We start from the raw sequence: 26,660 nt of genomic DNA, 5'->3' as shown, positions 1-26,660 counted from the left end.
GTGGCATGAAGGGAATTACTCATGCTGTTAAAGAGAAGTTGTCAGGGAAGGTGGTTAGAACCCTCTAGTGCTAAAATGAGCTGTTCACTGCAAAGCGTGAGTAGAACTCCGCAAGTTGCTGCCCTGCTCTGTAGGAGTTCTTCCTGTAACCGAGGAGATGGACAGGCAAATCGACAATAAGTGATAGGTGCTACCATGCAGGTGTGTACCTTGTAAACACAAAGGAAACCCTGTCTTTTCATTCTTACTCATTTGTGAGTCAATCACCAATCTCATTCTGATACTTACGCATATTCTTTGCTTATTTTTTTCTTCATAAGCTATGCCTCACTTCAGCTTCATACTTTTCTTTTGTGATACCTTTTCTCTAGATTGCCTTCTCATTTCTTACCACTTTGCTAAATCCTTTCATTTTTATATGCTTTGGCTGCCATTGCCTCCAGTGCTTGTTCCCATACTTGTCAGAGCATACGTTAGGCTATGTGCTAAATATTGTTGGACTAATTTGTAATTTGTTGTTGTTTATTTTTGTTTATATATGCTGTTTTACATACTTATATATATTCCTTTCTTAGGTTATAACTTGAAGTTATAGGTTGGGAAATATCCTCAATTGGCAGAAAAACAATATCACTTAATGTAAACAAAATCTCCCCTCCTCTTTAAAATTGAAATGTCCTAAGCATACCTGCCTGATATACAATAAATGCAAAGATGTGAGTGAACATGTTTTGTGCCTTCTAAAACTGTATGTGAATGAAAGTTATATTATTTAGATACAGTCTTCCATATAATACAATTAAAAGATGAGCTTGGTTCCTATAACTGTGTTTTAACAATTGAGTATTAATAATTTTGGATCCAATCATTTAGAATTCATTTTGGGGACAAATTTAATAACTTTTGTTACATTTGATGTAATAGTGGTCTGCCACAGTTAGCATGCAACTAATCATTTATTAGGAATCCCATTTCAAACATCTGATTCAAATGACATTTTATTTTTTATAAAAAAAAGACTACCTCTAAGGTGAGAAAAAATAAATTTTTGCATGCAGATTTCTTTTTTTTTTTTAATTTATTTATTATACTTTAAGTTGTAGGGTACATGTGCATAACGTGCAGATTTGTTACATATGTATACTTGTGCCATGTTGGTGTGCTGCACCCATCAACTCGTCATTTACATCAGGTATAACTCCCAATGCAATCCCTCCCCCCTCCCCTTGCATGCAGATTTCTTTGATTATAATTAGATATCTTTTTTTGGTGGGGAGGGGCCAGGTGGGCCAATGTGATCATCAGGATCCTTAGAAGAAAGAGGCAGGAGGGTCCGAGTCAGAGAAGGGGATGTAACAACAAAAGTAGACTAGAGAGACGTGGAGCCATGAGCCAAGAAATGTGGGAAGCTTCTAAAAGCTAGAAAAAGCAAGGAACAGATTCTCCTTTAAAGTCCCAAGAGAGTATGCAGTTGTACCAACACCTCAGGGTTTTGTTTGTTTGTTTTTAAATTATACTTTTAAGTTCTGGGGTACATGTGCAGAACGTGCAGGTTTGTTACCATAGTTATACACATGCCGTGGTGGTTTGCTGCACCCATCAACCCATCACCTACATTAGGTATTTCTCCTAATGTTATCCTTCCCCTAGCCTCCCACCCCTGACAGGCACCGGTGTGTGATGTTCCCCTCCCTGTGTCCATGTGTTCTCATTGTTCAACTCCCACTTATGAGTGAGAACATGCAGTGTTTGGTTTTCTGTTTTTGTGATAGTTTGCTGAGAATGATGGCTTCCAGCTTCATCCACGTCCCTGAAAGGACATGAACTCATCCTTCTTTCTGGCTGCATGGTATTCCATGGTGTATATGTGCCACATTTTCTTTATCCAGTCTGTTGTTCATGGACATTTGGGTTGGTTCCAAGTCTTTGCTATTGTGAATAGTGCCGCAGTAAACATACGTGTGCATGTGTCTTTATAGTAGAATGATTTATAATCGTTTGGGTATATACCTAGTAATGAGATTGCTGGGTCAAATCGTATTTCTAGTTCTAGATCCTTGAGGAATGGCCACACTGTCTTCCACAATGGTTGGACTAATTTATACTCCCACCAACAGTGTAAAAGTGTTCCTGTTTCTCCACATCCTCTCCAACATCTGTTGTTTCCCGACTTTTCAGTGATTGCCAATCTTAACTGGCGTGAGATGGTATCTCATTGTGGTTTTGATTGTCATTTCTCACCAGTGATAATGAGCATTTTTTCATATGTCTATTGACTGCATAGATGTCTTCTTTTGAGAAGTGTCTGTTTATATCCTTTGCCCACTTTTTGATGGGTTTGTTTTTTTCTTGTGAATTTGTTTAAGTTCTTTGTAGATTCCACGATTGAAACTGTTTTCTATAATAAACTAATTTAGAGACATCAATTTGGTTCTATAAGTTTATTATGCCAGGTTCAGTGGCTCACGTTTGTAATCACAACCCTTTGGGCAGGGCAAGAAGATCACTTGAGGCCAGGAGTTTGAGGCTGCAGTCGTCTGTAATTGCACCACAGAACTCCAACCTGGGCAACATTGCAAGACCCTATCTCTTAAAAAAAAATACAATGTGAATAACAATAAAAAATAATAAATAAATTGAAGTTTATTATGAGATACTTTTTGCCCAAATTCCAATTGACATTTTAAAATGTTTTTAGGAAAGACTAGTATAACAGCCTTTGTCTGGAAATAGTTTTTTACATTTTTACCTAGAACAGTTTACAAGTCACTTTTTGTGTCCATTAATATATGAAGTCATTCACTTCTAGATACAAATTATGAGATGAGAAAATGAGCTTTTTCCCTCAGAAGCCCTCCTGAGAAGAATTATAGCCTAACTTTTAAGAGAAAAGGATAATTGTAGGTCCTCAAATTAGAAACCTGCTCTCTTATTACTTAGTTTACATATATATGTATGTTAATAACTAAAGTCTTAAGGTTCTGTTAATGAAAGTAATCATTTTCTTCTCTTGGTTTGTGTGTATGTTTTTATGTCAGTATTTGAGACAATTCTATAGTTCTATTTTATTCATCAATATCACTGTATTACTGCTGCAAAGTTGCCACATAAATGGCATGGATAGATGATGGATGGATGGATGGATGGATGGATGGATGGATGGATGGATGGATGGAAGAATAAGAATGAAAAAAGAAAGGAAGAACCAAATCCTATGGTTAAAACACTTTATCCTCATTTTCATCTCCATCTACTCGTATTTTCTGCCCCTCAAGGCGTAACTCGGTACAGAACACAGTAATGCAGTGTTTCAAAATGAGGATAAAGCAAGTACTTTATCTTATTTGCTTTCTTACACTGATTCTGTATCATCTGAGAATGTATTTACATTTATGAGCTATTTTCCTTATATTTAAATTTTCAGTCCTACTAATCTTTATTTTTATTATGGTAGAGATATCATATAGTGTTATTGGTATATATATATATATATATATGCATACATGAATATGTTTATATATGCAGTATGCATGTATGAGAAAGTGTATACAGTCATGAGACACTTAACAATGTGGAAACATTCTGATAAATGCATTGTTAGGCAATTTTGTCATTTCACAAGCACCAGAGTGTACTTACACAAATATAGATGGTATAGCCTACTACACACCTAGGCCATATGCTCCTAGACTACAAACCTGGACACCATATTACTGTACTGGAGACTGAATAACTGTAACACAGTGGTAAATAATTGTATATTTAAATGTATCTAAGCATAGAAAAGGTATAGTAGAAATATCATATGAAAACACTTTTAAATGGTACACCTGTATAGGGCACTTAACATGAATGGAGCTTACAGGACTGGAAGTTGCTCTGGGTGAGTCAGTGAGTGAGTGGTGAGTGACTGTGAAGACCTAGGACATTACTGTACACTACTGTAGACTTTAAAAGCACTGTACACTTAGGCTACACTAAATTCCTTTTAAAAATAAAATTATACTACAACATTATGACAGCTATGATGTCACTAGGTGATAGGAATTTTTCAGCTCCATTATAATCTTATGGCACCACCGTAATACCCAGACGGCCTTTAACCAAAAATAGCATTGTGTGGTGCATGACTATATTCACATGAAGATAGGTAATTGAAAAATCATCGCGAGTTTCTGATAGTTTCACTAATTAGTGTGCAATTGTGAGGATAGTTAACAAAGTTTAAATGTACATTCATTTATTCAACAAATATATAATGAATATTAGACAGTGTACTTTATACAGAGCTCCGGGTGGGGTAGAACAGGGACAGGCAGACAAAGATGAACAAAACTGGTTCCTCTCTCAAAAGAAAGGCACACACACACGTAATTATAATGTAGTGGATGTGTTATGAAAGGGCTATAAATGGGATACTAAGCACATAAAGGAGAAAACTAGCAGTGTCTGAGGATGTCAGGGAAGGCTTCATGGAAATAACATTTGAGATGTCTGAGGATAAGTGTGAGTCCGTCGGGGATATCTGTATACCTTTTAGTGAATACAGAAACCATATGTTTGAGCAAGAGAGGTAAACAGTAGTTCAGTCCCAGCCTAGCATAGTTGTCCTTTGAGAGGAGAGGTGGAGACAAAGACCATGGCTGAGTCTCAAGAGGGAATACCATTTTTTTTTTGTTTTTGAGGTGAGAGGTAGGGCCCGACCCCACACCTCAGGAGGCTGGTATCAAGGAAGAGAAGCCCAAGTCAAACCCAGCTGCCCATTTAATGTTGTTAAGTAGGGGTGAGCCTAGTGTAGTAATGGAAGAGAACATGGGCCTGCTCTTGGCTGTGGAAAAGACCTAGCTATGTGACAGGCGGTAACTGCTGCACTGATTAATGGAGAAAGGAAAGGAGGACAGCCAGCTGGGAAGCATTTTTGCTGTGGCACAATTGTCTTCTGGATTAATCTGAGGATATTCTGACAGATTCTGCTTTCAGGATTCAGAGAAATCCATGAAGCAGAGATCAGAGTTCCTTGAAATTTGAGTATCATTGTGATACTATATGAGAGAGAAGAGCAATAGTGAGTGGTATTATTCTGCTTGAAACTAAAAGCTGTTCATTTGAAATCTAGTCTCTCCTGGTTGACTCTTGCTTTGTATAAGTGAATGAAATGATGTTAGTCAATTAGAGATTATGAATTTAATAGAATTTATAAAAACCACAGTCGTCTTCATTTAGTGCTCAGAATGTCATATATTCTCTCTGGATAATAATCCTGCTTCAGATCATTTAAGCTATTTGCTGTCATACCTCTGTTTCTAGTGGGGATAACTGATGTGAGAAGGGAGGACCTAAAACCCTTTCTACTGAGATAGTATTAGTGCAGATTAATTATAGTTTTGGCACACCCCATTGTCAAGAATATCAAAACCAAGCTGCCTGAATTAGACATAGTTAAGGCTCAGGGTCAATGTCCAAGGCTAAGGTCTGGAACAGATATATTGACATTTAATTTAAGAGTAAGATTGTGTAATAGGAATTGAGGTTTGATTCAAGAGCCAAGATAGGACCAGAGCAGGCAACTGTGGAGGAAATGGATAAATGGTAAGACTAGGGCTAACAAACCAAGTTGGGGTCAAGCCAGAGGGGCAGGTGGTAGCAAGCAGGAGGGCCTTGTCTGTACTTTCTCTTTGTGCTGCTCCTCCTCATCATCCCTGGAGGCATTGTTGGTTGATGTAGACTGTGAAGGCAAATTATATGTTTCCATCAGGATGCTGAATCTTTAATGATTCTATGTCTGTTATAAGTTGCTTTCCTTTTAATGTCATGGAAGCCTTTTTAATGTTATTTTTTCTAAGCATTAGAAAGATACGTATTTGATACTAAAGGTTCATGAATGATAATTGGGGTTTCTTATCATCAAATGTACTTTTTTCTTGATCTTTCAAGTGGAAAGTAAACATTTTGCTTATGAAAGTTTAATAATTTGGATCCAAATATTTTGAGATTTCTTCTGTTGCCACCGAGTAACTTTACATGATAGAAGTCAATTCAAAAATATTTTTACATTAGCGACAAAAAGTCAATGTCAGGATTTATTTTGCTGTACTATAATGATCAAAAGGCTAACTATTAAAATAAACAACAGAAGTATTTCCCAAGGCATTAAAGTGATATGAGGAATTTCTATTTTTAAATTTTCAGTTGAAGTTCAAAACATTATTACTCTCAATAAATAATAAAAAATAATTAGTTATTAGAACTTTACACATAATCTTAGTTATTCATATGTGCTTTACAGGGTATCTTTGATAAAAATCAAGTTAATTTGCATGTATCCACATGGTGCCAGCATGCAGTTCATACCATTTTACCTGAATGTGGTAATTACTATGTCAGACAATCAATTTTAATAGCAATGATACTGCAGTGTGAAGAGTTCATCTAGAGCTTAAAACCATCACCAGTACTGCTTTTCTGAAGGATAATTGAGACTTTGGGTGAAACACTGAATGAATTACCTCTTGAAAATGAAAAGAATAATGAAGATAAAGCACTAATGTTTAATGCTTAGCGTATGCCAAGCAAATATGTGAAAATGAAATTGAACAGGAATTTAAGTCTTAAAATTGTTCAGAGAGCTTTGAGTGAACCTGAAAGTTGAACTCTTATGTTCTTATGAAGATAGAAAGCCTCATTGTTTTTTCTTAAAAGCTTGAACCTTTTCCCAGTGAAATATTGGATTATTAAAAATATTTATTAATCACTACATGTTATATACCAATGGAAATAAATATACAACAAGAATGTTCAGTCTCCTCTAGTCAGTAGGAGTGATTTGTCACAATTTTTGTAGCAGATAAATGTATTATAAAATTCTTGTATTTCAGGGATTCGTCAGAAGTAGTCATGCATTCAGCTGATGCATTTGCACCTGTGGCCTATCTACGCTTCTTAGAATTGCACTTGGAGGACAAGGCAAGTAAATCTAAGACTCACAGTGATTTTGATAGAAAACTGAGATATACGCATTGGCTTTGCATATATAATTCTGTAACAACAGATGACAGGAAAAAGAAAATTGATTTTTATCATTAGTGTTTTTTTTTCCAGCTCCTCAGTCAATAACTAAGAATTTTACAAATGCTTATAGTTTTGAGAGTTATATATGATACAAAAGATATTACGCTCATGAAAAGTTTGCAGGTCAGTTAAAAAGGGAATAGTATATACATTAAACAATGAGAGGACAATATAAAACCAAATATTAAATCATCTAGCAGGATCACATTTAAGTTACCGTACATAAGCATTAGGGGAAGGGTTTGAGGCTAAATTGGATCGTCATTATTCAAAGGTTAAGAGAGGAAAAGGAGAAATGAAACCTTTACAAAAATATCCAGGAAAAGAGAAGTACAAATGGAAGATGAAAGTGAAGCAAAATTACAATAAAGAGTTTTATTTTAAATATGCTGTCAAGATAACAGTAAAATTTTAATTTAAAGACACCTTGTGGAATAAAGTTCTGGATTATATTCCTTGATTGAGAGGTCTGATCCTTCAAATGTTGCTTTATATTAATTACCATAAAAATGATAGCTGAAATTATGTGAAGAAATGAGTGTAGTGACAGAAACGGATTAGAAAATGTCTTATGTATAATTAGTGTTCTTTCCCCCAAGTCTTGAGGCACACCCACAGTTACATATTTTACATCATAGGAAATCTGAAGGAGTAAGAGGATTAACAAGAATTCGGCAAAAGTAGGAAAAGAATGGTAATGCCAAAAATCTCAAGATGAGAGGGTTTCTGCAGGAGAGGATAATTGTTGGTGCCAGTTCTTCAGAAGAATGACAGTGGGCAGGATTGAAAATAGGTTGTGGAATTGGGCTGGATGATGACTATTGGTGACCTTTTATCAAAAAGCTGGTAACCCCCACAAGAATAAAGTTACACTATCCAAATGTTTTTCAGGTTTACTTGAACCCCTAACTTGTAGTTTTCTGCTACTTTTGCTACCACGTACACATACACAGTCAAAAGCACTGAATTCATGTGTAGACACTCCAGCCATTCTATGTTCCACTCTACCCGAATAGCTCACTGTTCACCTTGTTGTTTTGATATTTCATTAGTCTTCGGTATGATACCTCAAAGAAGTAATACTGTTATCTGAAATAGGCTGCGAAGATAACAGTATTTTAGATAACAGTATTACATCATTGAAGTGTCATATTCACTGACACTGAATAAATATGGTGCATTTTCCTTCTTTTTTTTTCAGGTGTCCTCAGTGCCTGACAACTACAGAACATCTAATTATATATATAATTTTTGAAAAGTGTTTCGGAACATTGTTCATTAAACCACCATTTCTGTACAAAAAAATTGCACAGTATTTTCTCAGTTACTATGACAGTTTTTTCTTTTTTTTATTACGACTCCTTTTTTTTAGAAAAACATACTTTCAATAGAAGAAGTTAATGGAACCATTTATTAATTGGGAAAATGTCAATGGCGTGTTCATTAATAGTGCCAACTTTTTTGGGGTTCACTCTCTTTTGTTAACACATCTTCCCTATGACCTTTTTTTTCTTTTATTTCATCTATAAACCCCATTTCTGTAGCATTTCTTTTTTTATCACACTAGTTTCTTTCCCTCCTCTCTTTCCTGCTGCATTCCCTACCAATAATGTCATGATGGAGAGGCATTTGAAAATGATGAAAAGATGGTCACTTTATTTAGCCAGTCAAGCTTATTCTATTGGGTGTCGCCAAAGTGATTTATCATTTTTGTTTTAAATATATTCATGGTTGAAGAGTTTCAACATTATTGGACAATTATGAGGCATGTCCTTAACTCTTACAAGTTATTTTATCACTGATTTTTAAAATGCTGTTTTTCAGTATTACCTATGTTGACCTTAGAAAACTTTTAGTAAAAAATAAACTTTATGTTTTAGAACAGTTTTAAGTTCACAGCGAAAACAGAGCAGAAGATGTGGAGATTTCCCATATACCCTCTACCTCCACACATTCACAGCCTCCCCTACTGTCAATGTCCTATAATAGAGTGGTACATTTGTTACAACTGATGAAACCTACATTGACACGTTATTATCACCCGAAGTCCATAGTTTACATGAGGGTTCATTCTTGGTGTTGTACATAATATGGGTTTTGACAAATGCATGATGACATTTGTCAACCATTATAGTATTATACAGAATAATTTCACTGCCTTAAAAAGTCCTCTGTGTTTTACTTATTCATCCCTCCCTCTCCTTTAACCCTTAGCAACTGATCTTTTTACTGTGTACATAGTTTTGCTTTTACCAGAATGTTATATAGTTGAAATCATACAGTATATAGCTTTTTAGATTGGCTTCTTTCATGTATTAAGATGCATTTAGGTTTCTCTATATCTTGTCATGTATATGTAGCTTTTTTTTTTTTTTAGTGTAGAATAAAATTTTATTGTCTGGTTCTACCACATTTCATTTGTCCATGCACCTACTGAAGAACATCTGAGTCGCTTCCATGTTTTGGCGATTATGAATAAAGCGACTATAAACATCCATGAACAGGTTTTTGTGTGAAGATAAGTTTTTAAGTTTTCAGGTGTGTAAATACCAAGGAGCACAATTACTGGATCATATGGTAAGATTATGTTTAGCTTTGTAAAAAACTGCCACACTGTTTTCCAAAGTAGTTGTACTATTTTGTATTCCCACCAACAATGAATAAGAGTTTCTGCTGTTCCACCTCCCAACCAGCATTGAGCATTGTAGGTATTTTGGACTTTTGCCATTGTGGTAGGTCTGAAGTGTTCTCTCGTTGTTGTTTTAGTTTGCAACTCCCTAAAGATATATAATGTTGAGCATCTTGTCATGTTTATTTGCCATCTGTGTATCTCCTTTGGTGAAGTGTCTCTTCAAATGTTTTGACTATTTTTAATTGGGGTTTTTTTTCTTATTATTGAGTTTTAAGAGTTCTTTGTATATTTTGGATAACAGTTCTTTATCAAATATGTATTTGCAAATATGTTCTGCCATTCTATGTTGTGTCTTTTCATTCTTTTAGCAGTGTCTTTTACAAAGCACAAGTTTTTAATTTTAAGGAACTCCAGCTTATCAATTCTTTTTTTCTAGTATTACACTTTTAATATTATATCTAAAAAATCATTGCAAAATCCAAAGTCATCTGGATTTTCTCCTAAATTTCCTTGTTGAAGTTTGATAGCTTTGTGCTTTACGTTTATGTTTGTGATACATTCTGAATTCATTTTTGTAAAGGACATAACGTCTATGTATAGATTCATTTTTTAAAACATAGTTATTCAATTGTTCCAGCACCATTTCTTGAAAAGACTATCTTTTCTCCTTTTTGCCTTGTTCTTTTGTATATTTGTGTGGTCTGTTTCTGAGCTCTCTAGTCTGTTCCACTGATGGATTTGTCTCTTTGGCACATACCACAGTCTTGATAACTGTAGCTTTGCAGTAAATATTCAAGTCAGATAGTGTTAATCTTCCAACTTTTTTCTTCTTCCATATTGTATTGACCATTCTGCATTTTTTGTCTCTTCATAAAAACTTTACAATCAGTTTTTCCATATCCACAAAAAAAAAACTTGCTTGGATTTTGACTGAAATTGAAGATCAATTTGGGAAGAATTGACCTCACGACAATATTGAGTCTTTATCCATGAACATGGAATATCACTTTGTTTAGTTCTTTGATTTCATTCATTGGAATTTTGTTTAGGCACCTTTTTTCTCTTCATTGTTATGGCTTAATATGTTACATGTTGGCTCAATTAGGACTATTTGGGATTTTTCTAATTTTTTTTTTTCATATAACAGGCTTGAAGGTGGTATTCTTGGTGAGAATTCAGAGTTAGTTGATATGCCTATCTCTCAGTCACAGGGTCCAGGGCTAAACTTTCACAAGTCACCAGCTTTACTCCTAAACTAACCCACGTGGTAGAGAAGGAATTCTTTAGACAGAAAATGAAGTATGATTACCAAAAGAAAGATGAATAAATGCTGGAGAACAAAAATGTCAGGTACTCTTCTACATGTTTTATCAAAATCACATTGTATTTCAGACATATCTTAAATTAACATTCCACCCTAAATATTAGTAATATCTAAAATGCAGTACCCTGAATACCACTCTGAAAATCAATCTGTTTTCTAAATTGCATCAGTTTTCATTTGCTTTGTAACACATTTGCAATCTAGCTTGACCTTAATTACTTTGATGAACTGCTATTGGCCTTTTTTCATTCTTCATAATCCTTAATGCCTTTCCTTGATAATATGGGCCACCATCTCTTTGAAAATTTCCCCTATAATGGTCATATGCCTCTGTACTAGTCTGACTTTTTTCTGCCTGTCTTGAGATTTCTCCTGTCTTCTTCAGTAGCTTCTCTTCTTTTTACCTCCAGCATGCACATATGCTGCAAGTTCTTTTTATAGGTCCATTCTTTTCTTTTTCAATATTTTCTTTTTCTGGAATTATGTATTTTTTACAAGTTTAATTTCCACCTCTTTTTCCAGATGATTCTCAAGTCACTCTCTTTCTAGTCTTTCTACTAATATCTACTTTCTCCATAACTCAAGGTTCTTGTTTCTGACTAGCTGCTGCACATGGCTACCAATACATGTCGTTCTCATTATATACAAAACTTGAACTCATTTTCCTCTCTAAGTGTCTTTATTCCCTATTTTTGTTATTTAACACAACTCTTCTCCTCACAGTAACTCAAGCACAGAATGTTGGAATCATCTCTTAAGCTATCCTCTCATTTACTATGAATATTCAACAGATTATCTAATCTTTTATATTCTAGTCCTAATATGTATCTTACATATTTCTATCCCCATGCTTATCGCTCATTAAATTTGTGTCTTGCCCAACTCTTGGACAAGATACAACTAATTCAAATCCTTGCTTTCATATTCTCTATATTCAGTTTCACTGCCATATAGGTTTTCTTTCTAGTGTATGACTCCCTGTGCAAAATTCCACAATAGTGCTTCGTTATTTTCTAAGTGAATAAGATGATTAGCCATGAATGGAAGGCTATCTGACATATGGCCATAGCATCCTTTTTCAGTCCTGCTCCCAGGATTCCCCTACATGTCCACTTTGCTCTAGTAATACTGAACCAATGGCCACTCCCTGATTATGCCTTCGCTTCTCTCCTTCCTTGCTTTATTCTGTCCTACCAGCTTTCCTTTCTTCTTCTCTCCTTAACTACTTAATCCTACAGACTATGCAAGATTGAACTCAAATACTCTTATACCTTTAGTCACAAGAGATGAACTGCCCTGTCAATTTGTTTCTCTTTCTTTCTTGTTGCAAATAACCTTATTTATTCTGCTTTATGTTAGTTATAGTTGTTTAAGGACTTATTCTTTCTACTAGGTTACATACAGATGTCTTGACTACTGTTCTATTTTCATCTTCATAACCTCTGTAACAGCTGTTAGTTCTACAATAAGAACTTTTTAATTTATTTGGTTGTTATTTTCATACTTTATTTTTTTATTCATAAAGAATCTTACAGGTGTGTCTCCATTTCACATTATATGACATTTAATTAGTTCCTTTTTTTTCATTTATCTTGTTAGAGAAAAATGCTTTAAGCAAACTAGAATGTAAAATAAAACATTTAAAAATACTGTTAGTGTAAATTTTGATTTATCATTTAGACTTTCACTTTACATATGATGACCCTTAAACTTTTCAATTAAATAATTAATCTACTTAAATTTTACCTTTAAGTTAAAATCTTGAATTATTTATATGAATGTAAAAATGATATCAACTAAACTGCGATTCTAAACAAAATAACCGAATAATAGAAAGCTGTGGGATAAAAATGGAGAAATACATTAAAATTTCTTTGGGGCCCCGACTTTATTGCTTATGGCAAACTTGATAGTAAAATGTACCGTATATCACTGCAGTGACAGGCTTGAGAAAATGAAAAATCCAAAGCTTTACATAAATCAATCAGAATATCATATTAAAATGTATAACCTTTAACAGAAAAATCAGACTTTTACTTGCAACTACCCAGAAGGCTTTTTCTTCCTTATGAGGTTGTTTTAGATTTTCAGACAGCTTTGTGGAAAATAGTATTTTAAATTAATTATTGGCAAAGCAATTGTGTATATAGAAAGACAAAGTTCACAGGAATTTAACCTCAATTTTATTAATGTTCCCTACTTTCACTTAGTGTTTAATTGTGCTTTTGTTGAAATAATTTCCTAAGTACTAATGTATCCTATAATCAGCACTTAAGTTCGTTTTTTGTTGAAATAATTTCATGGGACAATTACGTATTTTATATAATAATAAAAGCACACACTTTTAAAAGTTGTAACTTTTAAAAACATCATCAGTCTGACAGCCCATTCTTGGCTCTTTCATTTTAGTTTGCTTTATTTGAGATATATCATCAAAGGTCTTGAAAAACTTTATAATGTTTAGCCATCTCTGTATTTTTATTCTTCTCTTCAATCCAGCATATATCTTGAATACCTACTCTGTTTAAAAAAACTACTAGGTCTACATGGAATCTACTATAAAGGTAGGTAAATTACACAGTAATTCTAGTCTTAACATTAAAATGAAGTTACCACGGTAATCATTATTCCCAATGTTATGATTACAGTGACAGATAACACTAGTTTTGCTAATCTGAACTGACTAGTTTTGCTAATCTGAACTGCTAATCTGAACTGACATTTGCTAATCTGAACTGAACTGGCCATAATATGTTGATTCATGGTAAACAGTGATGTGTGAGTTATGATCCTGTTTTTCTAAAAATGTTGGTGGAGGCCGGGAGCTTATATGTTTATTTATGTATGAATGAGCATAGTAAGAGATGGGCATATAATCACCAGACTGATAGTATTGGATTCGTTGAGGAAGTGAGCAGGAAGGGAGTAAACAGAGAAGCTTAATTCTTTATATATCTGTAAAATGTGACTTCTTACAAAGAGCATATATTTTTAATTTTTTTAATATCTGATTAAGAAAATTAAGAGAGAGCAGTATAGTGAGTTCCAGTGTTAAATAAACACTTAAATGTTATTCTTCAACATTTCACTGGTCTTGGTAGAAAGACAGTAGGGCCCTTTAAAACTTTCCATTGAACTCAGGTGAAAACATTACTCACAATGGAGGATTGAAATCTTAAGTGTAAAAAAAGACCCCTTCAGAAAAGTGTATACACACACACACACACACACACACACACACACACACACATGCAAGGTGATTAAAAGTGTTGGTATGGTAGACCTCTTGAGTATGTTGTGCATGGGAATTTGCTTTCATTGCTCATAGCAACATGTATAAACTCAAGGATCCCATCCATGGAGGTATGCTGCAACTGCCTCTCTACAACCTACAAAATATTTCCTTACAGATAGGACAAAGAAAGTAAGAAGATAAACGATGACTTTCATTTGCCAACATTTGGTTCAGCACAACTTTCCTACCCTGTCTCTCCCCACTCTTGCCCTTAGGCTGAGGAGCAGAAAAGTGATTTGGCAAGATGGAGCAAGGTATTTACCAGTCTGAAACCTAATGCTGTAAAACTAAATGATACAACTTGGGGCTTGAATGGGTGCTGGGCTGTAGGTACTACTGGGTCACTGTTGCTATAAATGGTCACTGGAACAGATTAATAAATCAAGGTTTATTAATCAGTTTCACCCATAGTTAGAGGACTACTTGACTCATTTCTGTCTCTAGTAAATGGACTTTGGTAGTAGCAACACCATACCGTGATGATATCATTTGTGTCGGGAATCAAACTGGGCGACGCAAGGATGGTTTCGGTTTTTGAAGCCTAAATCTATGGAAGACTTACCAGTTTGGGAGAGGATAATAATAAAAGTAACAATCAATGCTTCCAAACTCCAATTGAGTCTCTTTTTTAGCTTTTATATTTACTTAGTTGTTATGCTAACCAATTCAGCTTTTTACTGTTGCTGTTGTTAAGAAATAAAATTTCTGATTGCTGTTTTCATAAAGTTCCAGTTTGGTGATTTCTTATAAAATATAATCCTCATATGATTTATTCATTCAGAACATATTTATTGAGTGCTTATTCTTATATGCATGGCACTGTTTAGACATTGGGTGTACAGTAGTGAACTGAACAGCTAAAAAATATTGCTTTCATGGAGCTTGTATTCTTTGGAGTGAGACAGATAGAAAAGTAAATAAAATACATTAGAGGTGTTGGTGAGAAAGTTGCCTCACTACCCATAGATTTGGTGATTGGGTTTTAGGGAATAAGCATAATCTAGGAATCCTGAAGTATTTATAATGACAGATTTAAGCCCAGGTTGAGGGTCATATTACCAGTCTTTTTGATCACATTGGCAGATGTTAGTTGTGAGTTGTGTTTGAGTTGTGTTTGAGAAAAGGGGTTAAGGTCTTTCCAGTCGCCTGTAGATATAGCCAAAGAGCAATTCAGTGAACTGGAAAAGAGATCAGAAGAAAATATTCAGAATGAAACATGAAGAGAAGCAAAGATAGAAAATACACATAAAAGAATTAAGAGGCATGGAAATAGAAGGTCAAAAATATATGTAATTAAAGTGTCAGAAAGACTAGAGGGAGAATGGGGAAAGTGCAATGTTCAAAAACATAGTAGCTAAGAGCCTTCCAAAATTAACAAAACACACAAAAGTATAGATTCAAGAAGCCTTATGAACCTCAAACAAAATAAAAATAGATATTTAGACACATAATGGTAAAACTGCTGGAAACAAAAGAAGAAAAAAAAATTGAAAACAGCCAAAGTGGGTTAAAAACAGGCTACTTTCAAAGAAGCAACAATTAGAATAGAAATAGTGAAGACAGTAGTCAATGAAATCAAATTTTGATAGTGCTAAATGAAAATAATTGCCATCCTAGAATTCTGTACCCAGCAATAATATCCTTCAAGAATAAGAGTGGAGGAATTTCCAGGATGACAGTAATCTGTAAAACTTTATTTCATAGTTCACTTGTAGTTTATCCATTTTGGTGTATGTAATTTTTCTCTCAAGATATAAATACTTAACTCTAGTTAGTAACACACATGACACAGTCTAAATAAAGAGTAATGTCTGCAGCTTACTGGGAAATGCATTAAAAATATAAGATGGATTGATGGCAAATGATAGGTATATGATAAATACAACAAAGTGCTAATTGTAGAGTGTAGGTAGTGGATATATAGGTGGTCTTGTAAAATCCTTTAGGCTTTTCCATATATATACATTTTTTCCTCAAAAAATGTTGGGAAAAAACATGAAGCTAAAAATTTTTTGAACAAAAACTAAGAAAATTTGTTTCCAGAAAATATCCACACCAAAGGACAGTAAAGGCTGTTAAGGAAGAAGGAAATTATTCCAGATAGAATATCAGAGATGCAGGAAAGATCAATGAGAAATGAAAAGAGTAAACATGAGAAAATATAAGCAGATATTAACTATATGTAACAATAACATGATGTCTCTTTGAGTTTAAAATCTACATAGAATTAAATAAAAAGCAGTGCACATAACTGAGGGTGTTAGGGAAGTGGGGTTAAATGGTTAAAGTTTTTGCATTGTATATAAAAAAGGCAAATGTTGAGATTAATAATAAACCTCATAGATGTAGATAACATGTCATAAACTAGGATAACCACTAAAATAATATAAATGAATATAATGTAATCTAATGAAGAAGGAAAAAATAGAATAATGAAAAATAATTTTTAAAAGGCGAAACAAAGTAAAATAAGCATAGAGCAACTAGCAGAAGCAAATCAAGGGTAAGATTATATATTTAAGTGCAAATATATCAATAATTACAATAAATATAAATGCACCACTGTTTCACTTAAAGACAAAAAAAAAATAGATTGACTAGAAAGCAAACCCCAAATCTATGCTCTTTGAAAGAGACACCACTAAAAATAATGGCACAGAAAGAATGAAAGTAAGAGTGCGAAAACATGTGCCATGCAGAAGCTAGGCAAAAGAGAGTTTATATTGATGTCTTTTAACAGAAGACAAAATGAATGAAAAGCATTATTGTAAAGTACACTGCAATATGTTAAAAGGCTCAAGTCTTCAGGAAGATATAACAATTCTTAATTTGTATATATATAATTACCACCTCAAAATGTGTAACAGAAATTGACAGTAGGGGATCTCCTTATGACAAATTTGTAGTCACAATTTGAGATTTTTGCATGCTTCTTTCAAGTATTGATTTTAAAAACAGACAAAATCATCAAGGATATAGAAAATTAAAATAGTGCAATTAGCAAACTTGATTCTACAAACATAGAAACACAATACCCAACAACTGCAGTACACATATTATTTTCAAGGAAACTAGAAATTATACAAAAGTTAGTTATATCCAGGGCCATAATGCAAGTCTACTAATGTCATAGGAATGAAATTATACAGGGAATGTTATCTTACAATAAGATTATGCTAAAAATCAGTAATAAAAAAAGATGGCTAGAAAGAAATACACTAGTAAGATAGCAGAGCAGGAAGTCACTGACCGTATTTCCCCATGGGGACAACAGTATATCCTTCAAAGAGCCTTTATGAGAACTCTAGAAGCTAGTTAAGTCACACTACCCCAGACAAGCTCAGAGTCAAAAACAACCACATTGGGTAAGAAAAGCCATCTTGTGTCAACTGTGATGCCCCCTCCCCAAAAACAGCACAATTTGGTGTGATCAGAAAGATCATGGCTTCTCCCTTGGGAGACCCGTGGAATGCTAAAGGTACATTCCAACTCTTTGGGGGCAATAACTAAAGGGACTGGTTTCTGTCTCATCAGACTTGGAGTGCAGACAGGCTTCTGGCATACTTTGGATACCTACATGTTAGAAAGTGAAAAAGAGAGTTTAGAAGCATATTACAATGCCAGAAAACTGGCAATAATAAAGATGGAGGCCAGCAGAGCTTGCCGATTTGGGGGAAAGTGACCAACTCATGGTTTCTCCCACAGGAGGGAAAGAGAAGGGCAGAACATGTGTCCAGTATTCCAGATTTTCAGAGGGCTTCCCAAATGTCTGGTTACTGTCTCTCCTGACTTGGAGTGCTGACAGAACTGACATGTTTTGGATTCCTGAGGGCCACAGAGAACAGAAGAGAATGCTGCAAAGAGAGCTCGGTGGCTTTTAATGGTTCCAGAGAGCCTGTAGCACTGCAAACAGACACTCTGCAGAGTAAGAGATTACAAGCTTCTGAAAAGGAAACTGGCAAACCTCTCTCCTTGTGAAATTACATGCACAAACCCAGGGAAGAAATATCCCCAGAAAAGATTTAAGAGGACCTAAAATTTCTAACTGGGTTGACTGGTGAAGGTCTTCCCCTATGTTAAGCCACTTAATAAAGACTGGAAGAGACATTTGCTTTTTCAAATGCAAAAAACGTAACAATAAGACTCATAAAGAAACAGGGAAATATGACCCAATCATAGGCCCAAAATAGATCTTCAGAAACTGGCCCTAAAATGAAAACCTATTAATATGAATTACTTGACAAAGAATTCAAAGTAATCATTTCAAAGCTCAATGTGCTATAAGAAAGCATAGATAAACAACTAAATGAAATCAGGAAAATGATGCATTAACTAAATTAGAAAATCAACAAAGGAATAGAAACTGAAAATAATAGAAAATCTGGAACCAAAGAATTTAATAACTGAACCAAAAAATTCACTGGAGAGGTTCAATAGCAGACTTGGTCAAGCAGAAGAAGGAATCAGGAAACTTGAAGTCAGGTCATTTGAATTTTTTGAGTCAGAGTATAAAAAAGGGAGTAAAAAAGAAAGAACAGTGAAGAACGCCTAAAGAACTTATGGGACGTGATCAAGCAGACCAATCTATACAGTATGAGAGTACAAGAAGGATAAGAGAGGGAAAAAAAGAGATGTTATTTAAAGAATGGCTGAAAATTTCCCAAATCTGAGAAATGATGTAGATATCCAAATTCAAGATCAAAGGACTAAATATAAGACAAACCGGCCGGGCACGGTGGCTCACGTCTGTAATCCCAGCACTTTGGGAGGCCAAGACAGGCGGATCACGAGGTCAGGAGATCGAGACCATCCTGGCTAACACGGTGAAACCCCATCTCTACTAAAAATACAAAAAAAAAAAAAAATTAGCCAGGCGTGGTGGCGGGCGCCTGTGGTCCCCGCTACACAGGAGGCTGAGGCAGGAGAATGGTGTGAACCCGGGAGGTGGAGCTTGCAGTGAGCTGAGATCCGGCCACTGCACTCCAGCCTGGGTGACACAGCAAGACTCCGTCTCAAAAAAAAAAAAAGACAAACCTAAAAAGGCCTGCACTGAGATACATTACAATCAAACTGTTGAAAGTTAGAGATTGACATAGGCAAGAGGGTGGAAAATGAGGTTTCCCAGCTCATATCCCTCAATACTAACAATAACTTGGCAAACATTCACAGACAAAAATGCCCTTGTGGGACCATTGGGATCCAGGTAGGATGATGCAGAACCCCAGTGATGCCCAAGTCTTTGGAGGGCCACTTTGAGAAGACTAGCCTATGCCCCAGTGACAGGCTAGCTGACAGTGGCCTCAGCTGCATGTCAGTAACAGCCCTATTCTCCCGTAGTCTCAGTTCCAGACGCCCTTGGTCTCTGTCCTGCCCGTGATCCCATTTGCCAGGGGACATGGGAGGAATCAGGTTGGTTTATACCTTCCTTAGAAGGCCCACAAACTTAGTCCTGGCTGTGGATCCTGAGACCTGTGACTCAGCTGCATCCCTGCTTTGCTGTAGGGAGAAGTCCTGCCTACCCAAGGACTTGGTAGGAGATATGCCTGTTCATTCCTCCAGTGGCAGGCCTGTTGACCTCACACCCAATTGTGTAAAATAAAGTGGCCCTTAACTGGGCTCTAGCCCCAATCTACCATAGCCCAGAGACAGTCCTGCCAATCCAGGGACCCTCTGGGAGACACACCCATATATGCCCCCAATAACAGGCATACTGTTGAGGTATCTGGCTACAGACCTTAAACTGGTCCTGTGACTTATTTCCATTTCCACTCTGCTATGGCCTGGGGGCAGTGCTACCCACATATGTTACCTTCAAAAGACATCTATTTATAACCCTGGTAACAGGCCTGCTGAACTCATACCCTACTGCAATGCTGAAGCAGCCCTGTGACTTGGCTCTATCCGCCATCTATTGTGGTTAATAGGCAGTCTAGTAGGAGCCATGCCTATTAATACCCTACTAATGGACCTGCCATCTGCAGACCCAGAAGTCCTCTTGCGACCCAGCTCCAACCTTGCTTGACCATGGTTCCAGAAGTAGTCCCATCTGATGCGTATCAGGCAGGAATTGTGCCCACCTGTGCCTGCAGTAACAGGCCCTTCAACTGTGTACCTGACTGCAGACCCAGCAGCATCCATGTGACCCAGCTCTGGCCCCAGTTAATCATGGTCTTGGAGGCAACCCTATCAATCTGGGGACCCAGCAGGAGGAGTTTTTTACCTGCAAAAACCAGTCTGTAAAGACTGGAGAAGGTGTTTGCTCTTTCAGACGCATAGACAACAATGCAAGGCTACATGGATTGCAAAAAATCAAGCAAACATAACCAAAGGAAATGAATAAAGCTCCAATAACCAGCCCTAAAGACATGGAAATGCATGAACTGCTTGACAGAGGATTCAGAATAACCATTTTAAAGAAGTTTAATAAACTGTAAGAGAACAAAGACAACTAAATGAAGCCAGGAAAACAATACATGAATAAAATGGGAAGTTTAATTTTGAAAAAAATGTAGAAACCTTAAAAAAAGAACCAGATGGAAATCCTGGAACTGAAGAATACAATGACTGAACTGAAAAACTTAGAAGATGACTTCAAAAACAGACACAATGAGACTCTCTGAAGGAAGCGGACTGCTCCTGCAGGACCCAGGAGTCCCCCCTCCCCGCCGAAGGAAAAAAAAAACTGTGAGTGCCCCAACTGCAGAAGTAGCAAAGGGAGAGCTTCCTCTCCCAAACATGCACCTCCACTGGATAAACTGAAGGTCTGTTTATGGGAGAAGTTTCCGACTTTAGCTGGAGCTGAGTCAATTTGGAGAGCCAAGCGAAATACAGGGGTGGAGGAAGCAGCAGAAAGGCCTTGGGAGCTCAATGGGTCCCCTAGCAGGCCATTCCTGCCTGGCACCACAGGGATCCAATGGGAGAGGAACAGGGAGTAAAACTACACAGGGAGAGGCAAATTTCTAGCTGAACTTTGTAACAATTTGAACAGGGTGAGAAGCCTTCTGGAGAGAATGTGGGGAATGGCCCAAATCTGGTGTGCAGACTCCACAAGCAGGAGAAGAACTAAGCCCTTTTCTTTCACAGCTGGGAGGCAGACAGCCTGAAGTAGATTTTCAAGCCTGTATTGCTCTCTGCCTGGAAGCGCTTTGGGGGGTGTTGAGGGGGGCACGGTGGGAGTGAGACCTGCCCTTGGGTTTGCTAGGAGCTGGGTGAGGCCTGTGACTGCCAGCTTTCCCCCAACTGTCTAACAACCTGCATGACTCAGCAGAAGCAGCCATAATCCTCCTAGGCACACAACTCCAGTGACCTGAGATTCTCACCCCCATCCACCACAGCAGCCACAGCAAGACCCGCCCAAGGAGAGTCTGAGCTCATACATGCCTAGCCCCACCCCCACCTGATGGTCCTTCCCTACCCAACCTGGTAGCAGAAGACAAAGGGTATATAATCTTGGGAGTTCTAGGGCCCCGCCCACCACCACTTCCTCCTCATAATAACACAGCTGATGCTCTCTGGAAAGTGCCACCTACTGGCAGGAGGCCAACCAACACAAAAATAGAACGTTAAACCACCAAAGCTAAGAATCTCATGGAGTCCATTGCACCCCCCACCACCTCCACCAGAACAGGTGTTGGTATCCCTGGCTGAGAGACCCATAGATGGTTCACATCACAGGACTCTGCAGACAACTCCCAATACCAGCCCAGAGCCAGGTAGACTTGCTGTGTGGCTAGACCCAGAAGACAGACAACCATCACTGCAGTTTGGCTCACAGGAATCCACATCCATAGGAAAAGGGGGAGAGTACTACATCAAAGGAACATTCCATGGGACAAAAGAATCTGAACAACAGCCTTCAGCCCTAGACCTTCCCTCTGACAGAGCTTACCCAAATGAGAAGCAACCAGAAAACCAACCCTGGTAATATGACAAAACAAGGCTCTTCATTGCCTCCAAAAAAATCACACGGTCACCAGTAATGGCTCCAAACGAAGAAGAAATCCCTGATTTACCTGAAAAAGAATTCAGGAGGTTAGCTACTAAGCTAATCAGAGAGGGACCACAGAAAGGCAATGCCCAATACAAGGAAATCTAAAATATGATACAAGAAGTGAAAGGAGAAATATTCAAGGAAATAGATAGCTTAAAAAGAAAACAATCAAAAATTCTGAAAACATTGGACACACTGTTAGAAATGTGAAATACTCTGGAAAGTCTCAGCAATAGAATTGAACAAGTAGAAGAAAGAAATTCAGAGCTCAAAGACAAGGTCTTCAAATTAAACCAATCCAACAAAGACAAAGCAAAAAGAATAAGAAAATATGAACAAAGCCTCCAAGAAGCCTGGGATTCTGTTAAACAACCAAACCTAAGAATAATTCGTGTTCCTGAGGAAGAAGAGAATTCTAAAAGCTTGGAAAACATTTGGGGGAACAATCAAGGAAAGCTTCCCCAACCTTGCTAGAGACCCAGACATCCAAATACAAGAAGCCCAAAGAACACCTAGGACATCCATCACAAAGAGATCTTCACCTATGCACATTGTCATCAGGTCATCCAAAGTTAAGACAAAGGAAAGAATCTTAAGAACTGTGAGACAGAAGCACCAGGTAACATATAAACGTATAAACCTATCAGATTAACAGCAGATATCTCAGCAGAAACTCTACAAGCTAGAAGGGATTGGGGCCCTATCTTCAGTCTCCTCAAACAAAACAATTATCAGTCAAGAATTTTGTATCCAGCAAAACTAAGCATCATATATCAAGGAAAGATACAGTCATTTTCAGACAAACAAATGCTGAGAGAATTCACCATTACCAAGCCACCACTACAAGAACCAAAAGGTGCTTTCAATCTTTAAATAAATCCTGAAAACACATCAAGACAGAATCTCTTTAATGCATAAATCACACAGGACCTATAAAAAAAATACATGTTAAAAAGCAAAAACAAAAAATAAATAAAATACACAAGCAACAGAGAGCACAATGAATGCAATGGTACCTCACATTTCTATACTAACATTGAATGTAAATGGCCTAAATGCTCCACTTAAAAATACAGAACCACAGAGTGGATAAGAACTCAACAACCAACTATCTGCTGCCTTCAGGAGACTCACCTAGCACATACTCACATAAACTTAAAGTGGTGGAAAAGTGCATTTTATGCAAATGGTCACCAAAGCAAGCAGGGGTAGCTATTCCTATATCAGACAAAATAAATGTTAAAGCAACAGCAGTTAAAAGAGACAAAGAGGGACATTATATAATGGTCAAATTCCTTGTCCAACAGGAAAAGATCACAATCCTAAACATGTATGCACCTAACACTGGAGCTCCCAAATTTATAAAACAATTACTAATAGACCTAAGGAATGAGACAGACAGCAACACAATAATTGTGAGGGACTTCAATACTCCACTGACAGCACTAGACAGGTCATCAAGACAGAAAGTCAACAAAGAAACAATGGATTTAAACTATACCTTGCAACAAATGGACTTAACAGATATATACAGAACATTTCATCCAGAAACTACAGAATACACATTCTATTCAATAGTGCATGGAACTTTCCCCAGGATAGACCATATGATAGGCCATAAAATGAGCCTCAGTAAATTTAAGAAAACTGAAATTATATCAAGCACTCTCTCAGACCACACTGGAATAAAACTAGAAATCAACTCCAAAAAGAACCTTCAAAACCATGCAAATACATGGAAATTTAAAAACCTGCTCCTGAATAAGCATTGGGTCAAACATGAAATCAAGATGGAAATTTAAAAATTCTTTGAACTGAACAACAATAATGACACAACCTATCAAAACCTCTGGGATACAGCAAAAGGTGATGCTCAGAGGAAAGTTCATAGCCCTAAGACTGAAAGAGCACAAACTGACATTCTAAGGTCACACCTCAAGGAACTAGAGAAACAAGAACAAACCCAAACCGAGCAGAAGAAAGGAAAACAAGATCAGAGCAGAACTAAATGAAATTTAAACAAACAACAAAAAAAGATAAGTGAAACAAAAAGATAGTTATTTGAAAAAGATAAATAAAATTGATAGACCATTGACAAGGTCAACCAAGAAAAGAAGAGAGAAAATCCAGATAACCTCACTAAGAAATGAAACAGGAGATATTACAACTGACACCACTAAAATACAAAAGATCATTCAAGGCAGCTATGAACACCTTTATGCACATAAATTAGAAAACGTAGAAGAGATGGAAAATTCATGGGAAAATACCACCCTCGTAGCTTAAATCAAGAAGAATTTGATACCCAGACGGAAATGATTATTTTTAAATTACCAACAAAAAAATGTCCAGGACCAGATGGATTCACAGCAGAATTCTACCAGATATTCAAAGAAGAATTGGTACCAATCCTTTTCACACTATCCCACAAGATGGAGAAAGAAGAAACCCTCCTTAATTCATTCTATGAAGCCAACATCACCCTAATACCAAAACCAGGGAAAGACATAACCAAAAAAGAAAACTACAGACCGATATCCTTGATGAACATAGATGCTAAAATCCTTAACAAAGTACTTGCTAACTGAATCCAACAACATGTCAAAAAGTTAATCCATCATGATCAAGTGGGTTTCACACCAGCGATGCTGGGATGGTTTAACATATGCAAGTCAGTAAGTGTGATAGGCCACATAAACAGAATTAAAAACAAAAATCACATGAGCATTTCAATAGATGTAGAAAAAGCATTCAACAAAATCCAGCATCACTTTATGATTAAAACTTTCAGCAAAATCAGCATACAAGGGGCATATCCTAATATAATAAAAGCCATCTATGACAAACCTACAGCAGACATAATATTGAATGGGGAAAAATTGAAAGCATTCCCTCTGAGAACTGGAAAATGACAAGGATGCCCACTATCACTATTCTTCAACATAGTATTCGAAGTCCTAGCCAGAGCAATCAGACAAGAGAAAGAAATAAAGGGCATCCAAATCAGTAAAGAGGAAGTCAAACTGTCACTGTTTCCTGATGATATGATTGTTTACCTTGAAAATTTTAAGGACTCCTCCATAAAGCTCCTAGAACTGATAAAAGAATTCAGTGAAGTTTCTGAATACAAGATTTATGTACACAAACCAGTGCAATTCTATACACCAACAGCAACCAAGTGGAGAATCAAATCAAGAACTCAACCTCTTTTACAATAGCTGCAAAAAAAAAAAAAAAAGAATACACCTAACCAAAGAGTCGAAAGACCTCTACAAGGAAAACTACCAAACGCTACTGAAAGAAATCATAGACAACATGAACACATGGAAACAAGTCCCGTGCTCGTGGATGGTAGAATCAATATTGTGAAGATGACCATACTGCCAAAAGCAATCTACAAATTCAATGCAATCCCCATCAAAATACCACCATCATTCTTCACAGAATTAGAAAAACAATTCTAAAATTCATATAAACCAAAAAAGAGCCCACGTCATCAAAGCAAGGCTAAGCAAAAAGAACAAATCTGGAGACATCACTCTACCTGATTTCAAACTATACTATAAGGCCATAGTCACCAAAATAGCATGGTACTGGTATAAAAAGAGACACATAGACCAATAGAAAAGAAAAGAGCACCCAGAAATAAACCCAAATACTTAATAGCCAATTGATCTTTGACAGAGCAAACAAAAACAAAGTGGGGAAAGGACATCCTTTTCAGCAAATGGTGCTGGGATAATTGGCGAGGCACATGTAGGAGAATGCAACTGGATCCTCACCTTTCACCTTATGCAAAAATCAACTCCGGATGGATTATGGACTTAAACCTAAGAACTGAAACTATAAAAATTCTAGAAGATAACATTGGAAAAACCCTTCTAGACGTTGACTTAGGCAAGGATTTCTTGATCAAGAAAGCAAATGCAATAAAGTAAGACATAAATGGCTGGGACCTAATTAAAGAACTTTTGCACAGCAAAAGGAACAGTCAGCAGAATAAACAGACAATCCACAGAGTGGGAGAAAATCTTCACAATCTATACATCTGACAAGGACTAATATCCAGAATTTACAACAAACTCAAACAAGTCAGTTAAAAAAAAAAAGTTCTCATGAAAAAGTGGGCTAAGGACATGAGTAGATAATTCTCAAAGGAAGACATACAAATGCCAACAAACATGAAAAAATGCTCAACATCACTAATGATCAAGGAAATGCAAATCAAAACCACAATGCAATACCACCTCACTCCTGCAAGAATGGCCATAATAAAAAACATCGAAAAACAGTAGATGCTGGCATGGATTTAGTGAACAGGAAACACTTCTACACTGCTGGTGGCATTGTA

The 26,660-nt window shown here is 36.5% G+C and overlaps 1 protein-coding gene and 1 long non-coding RNA gene across 25 annotated transcripts in view; both read left to right on the top strand.

Annotated features, from left to right (window-relative positions):
- DPH6 (diphthamine biosynthesis 6) overlaps window positions 1-26,660 on the top strand; it is a 452,678-nt gene that overhangs the window by 171,789 nt on the left and 254,229 nt on the right. For 19 of the 24 annotated variants that reach the window (XR_012414756.1, XR_012414753.1, XR_012414752.1 and 16 more), the window contains one exon: window positions 6,876-6,963. Coding sequence is in view for 3 of the 24 variants with exons in the window: in XM_073995460.1 (XP_073851561.1) it covers window positions 6,876-6,963 (88 nt within the window). In the remaining 21 variants the exon portion in view is untranslated. Of the gene's footprint in view, window positions 1-6,875; window positions 6,964-8,269; window positions 9,566-26,660 lie in introns of those variants that run through there. The other 5 variants (XR_012414759.1, XR_012414757.1, XM_005559110.5 and 2 more) reach the window with 2 other exon arrangements.
- On the top strand, window positions 13,459-14,928 carry LOC141407175 (uncharacterized). The gene is made up of 3 exons (XR_012414761.1): window positions 13,459-13,588; window positions 14,535-14,573; window positions 14,764-14,928. It is a non-coding gene; the product is annotated as an uncharacterized lncRNA (long non-coding RNA).

Source organism: Macaca fascicularis, chromosome 7, assembly GCF_037993035.2.
Source record: "Macaca fascicularis isolate 582-1 chromosome 7, T2T-MFA8v1.1".
Taxonomy (NCBI): domain Eukaryota; kingdom Metazoa; phylum Chordata; class Mammalia; order Primates; family Cercopithecidae; genus Macaca; species Macaca fascicularis.
The sequence above is the reverse complement of the archived record's forward strand: the minus strand, read 5'-3'. Positions and strand labels throughout refer to the sequence as shown.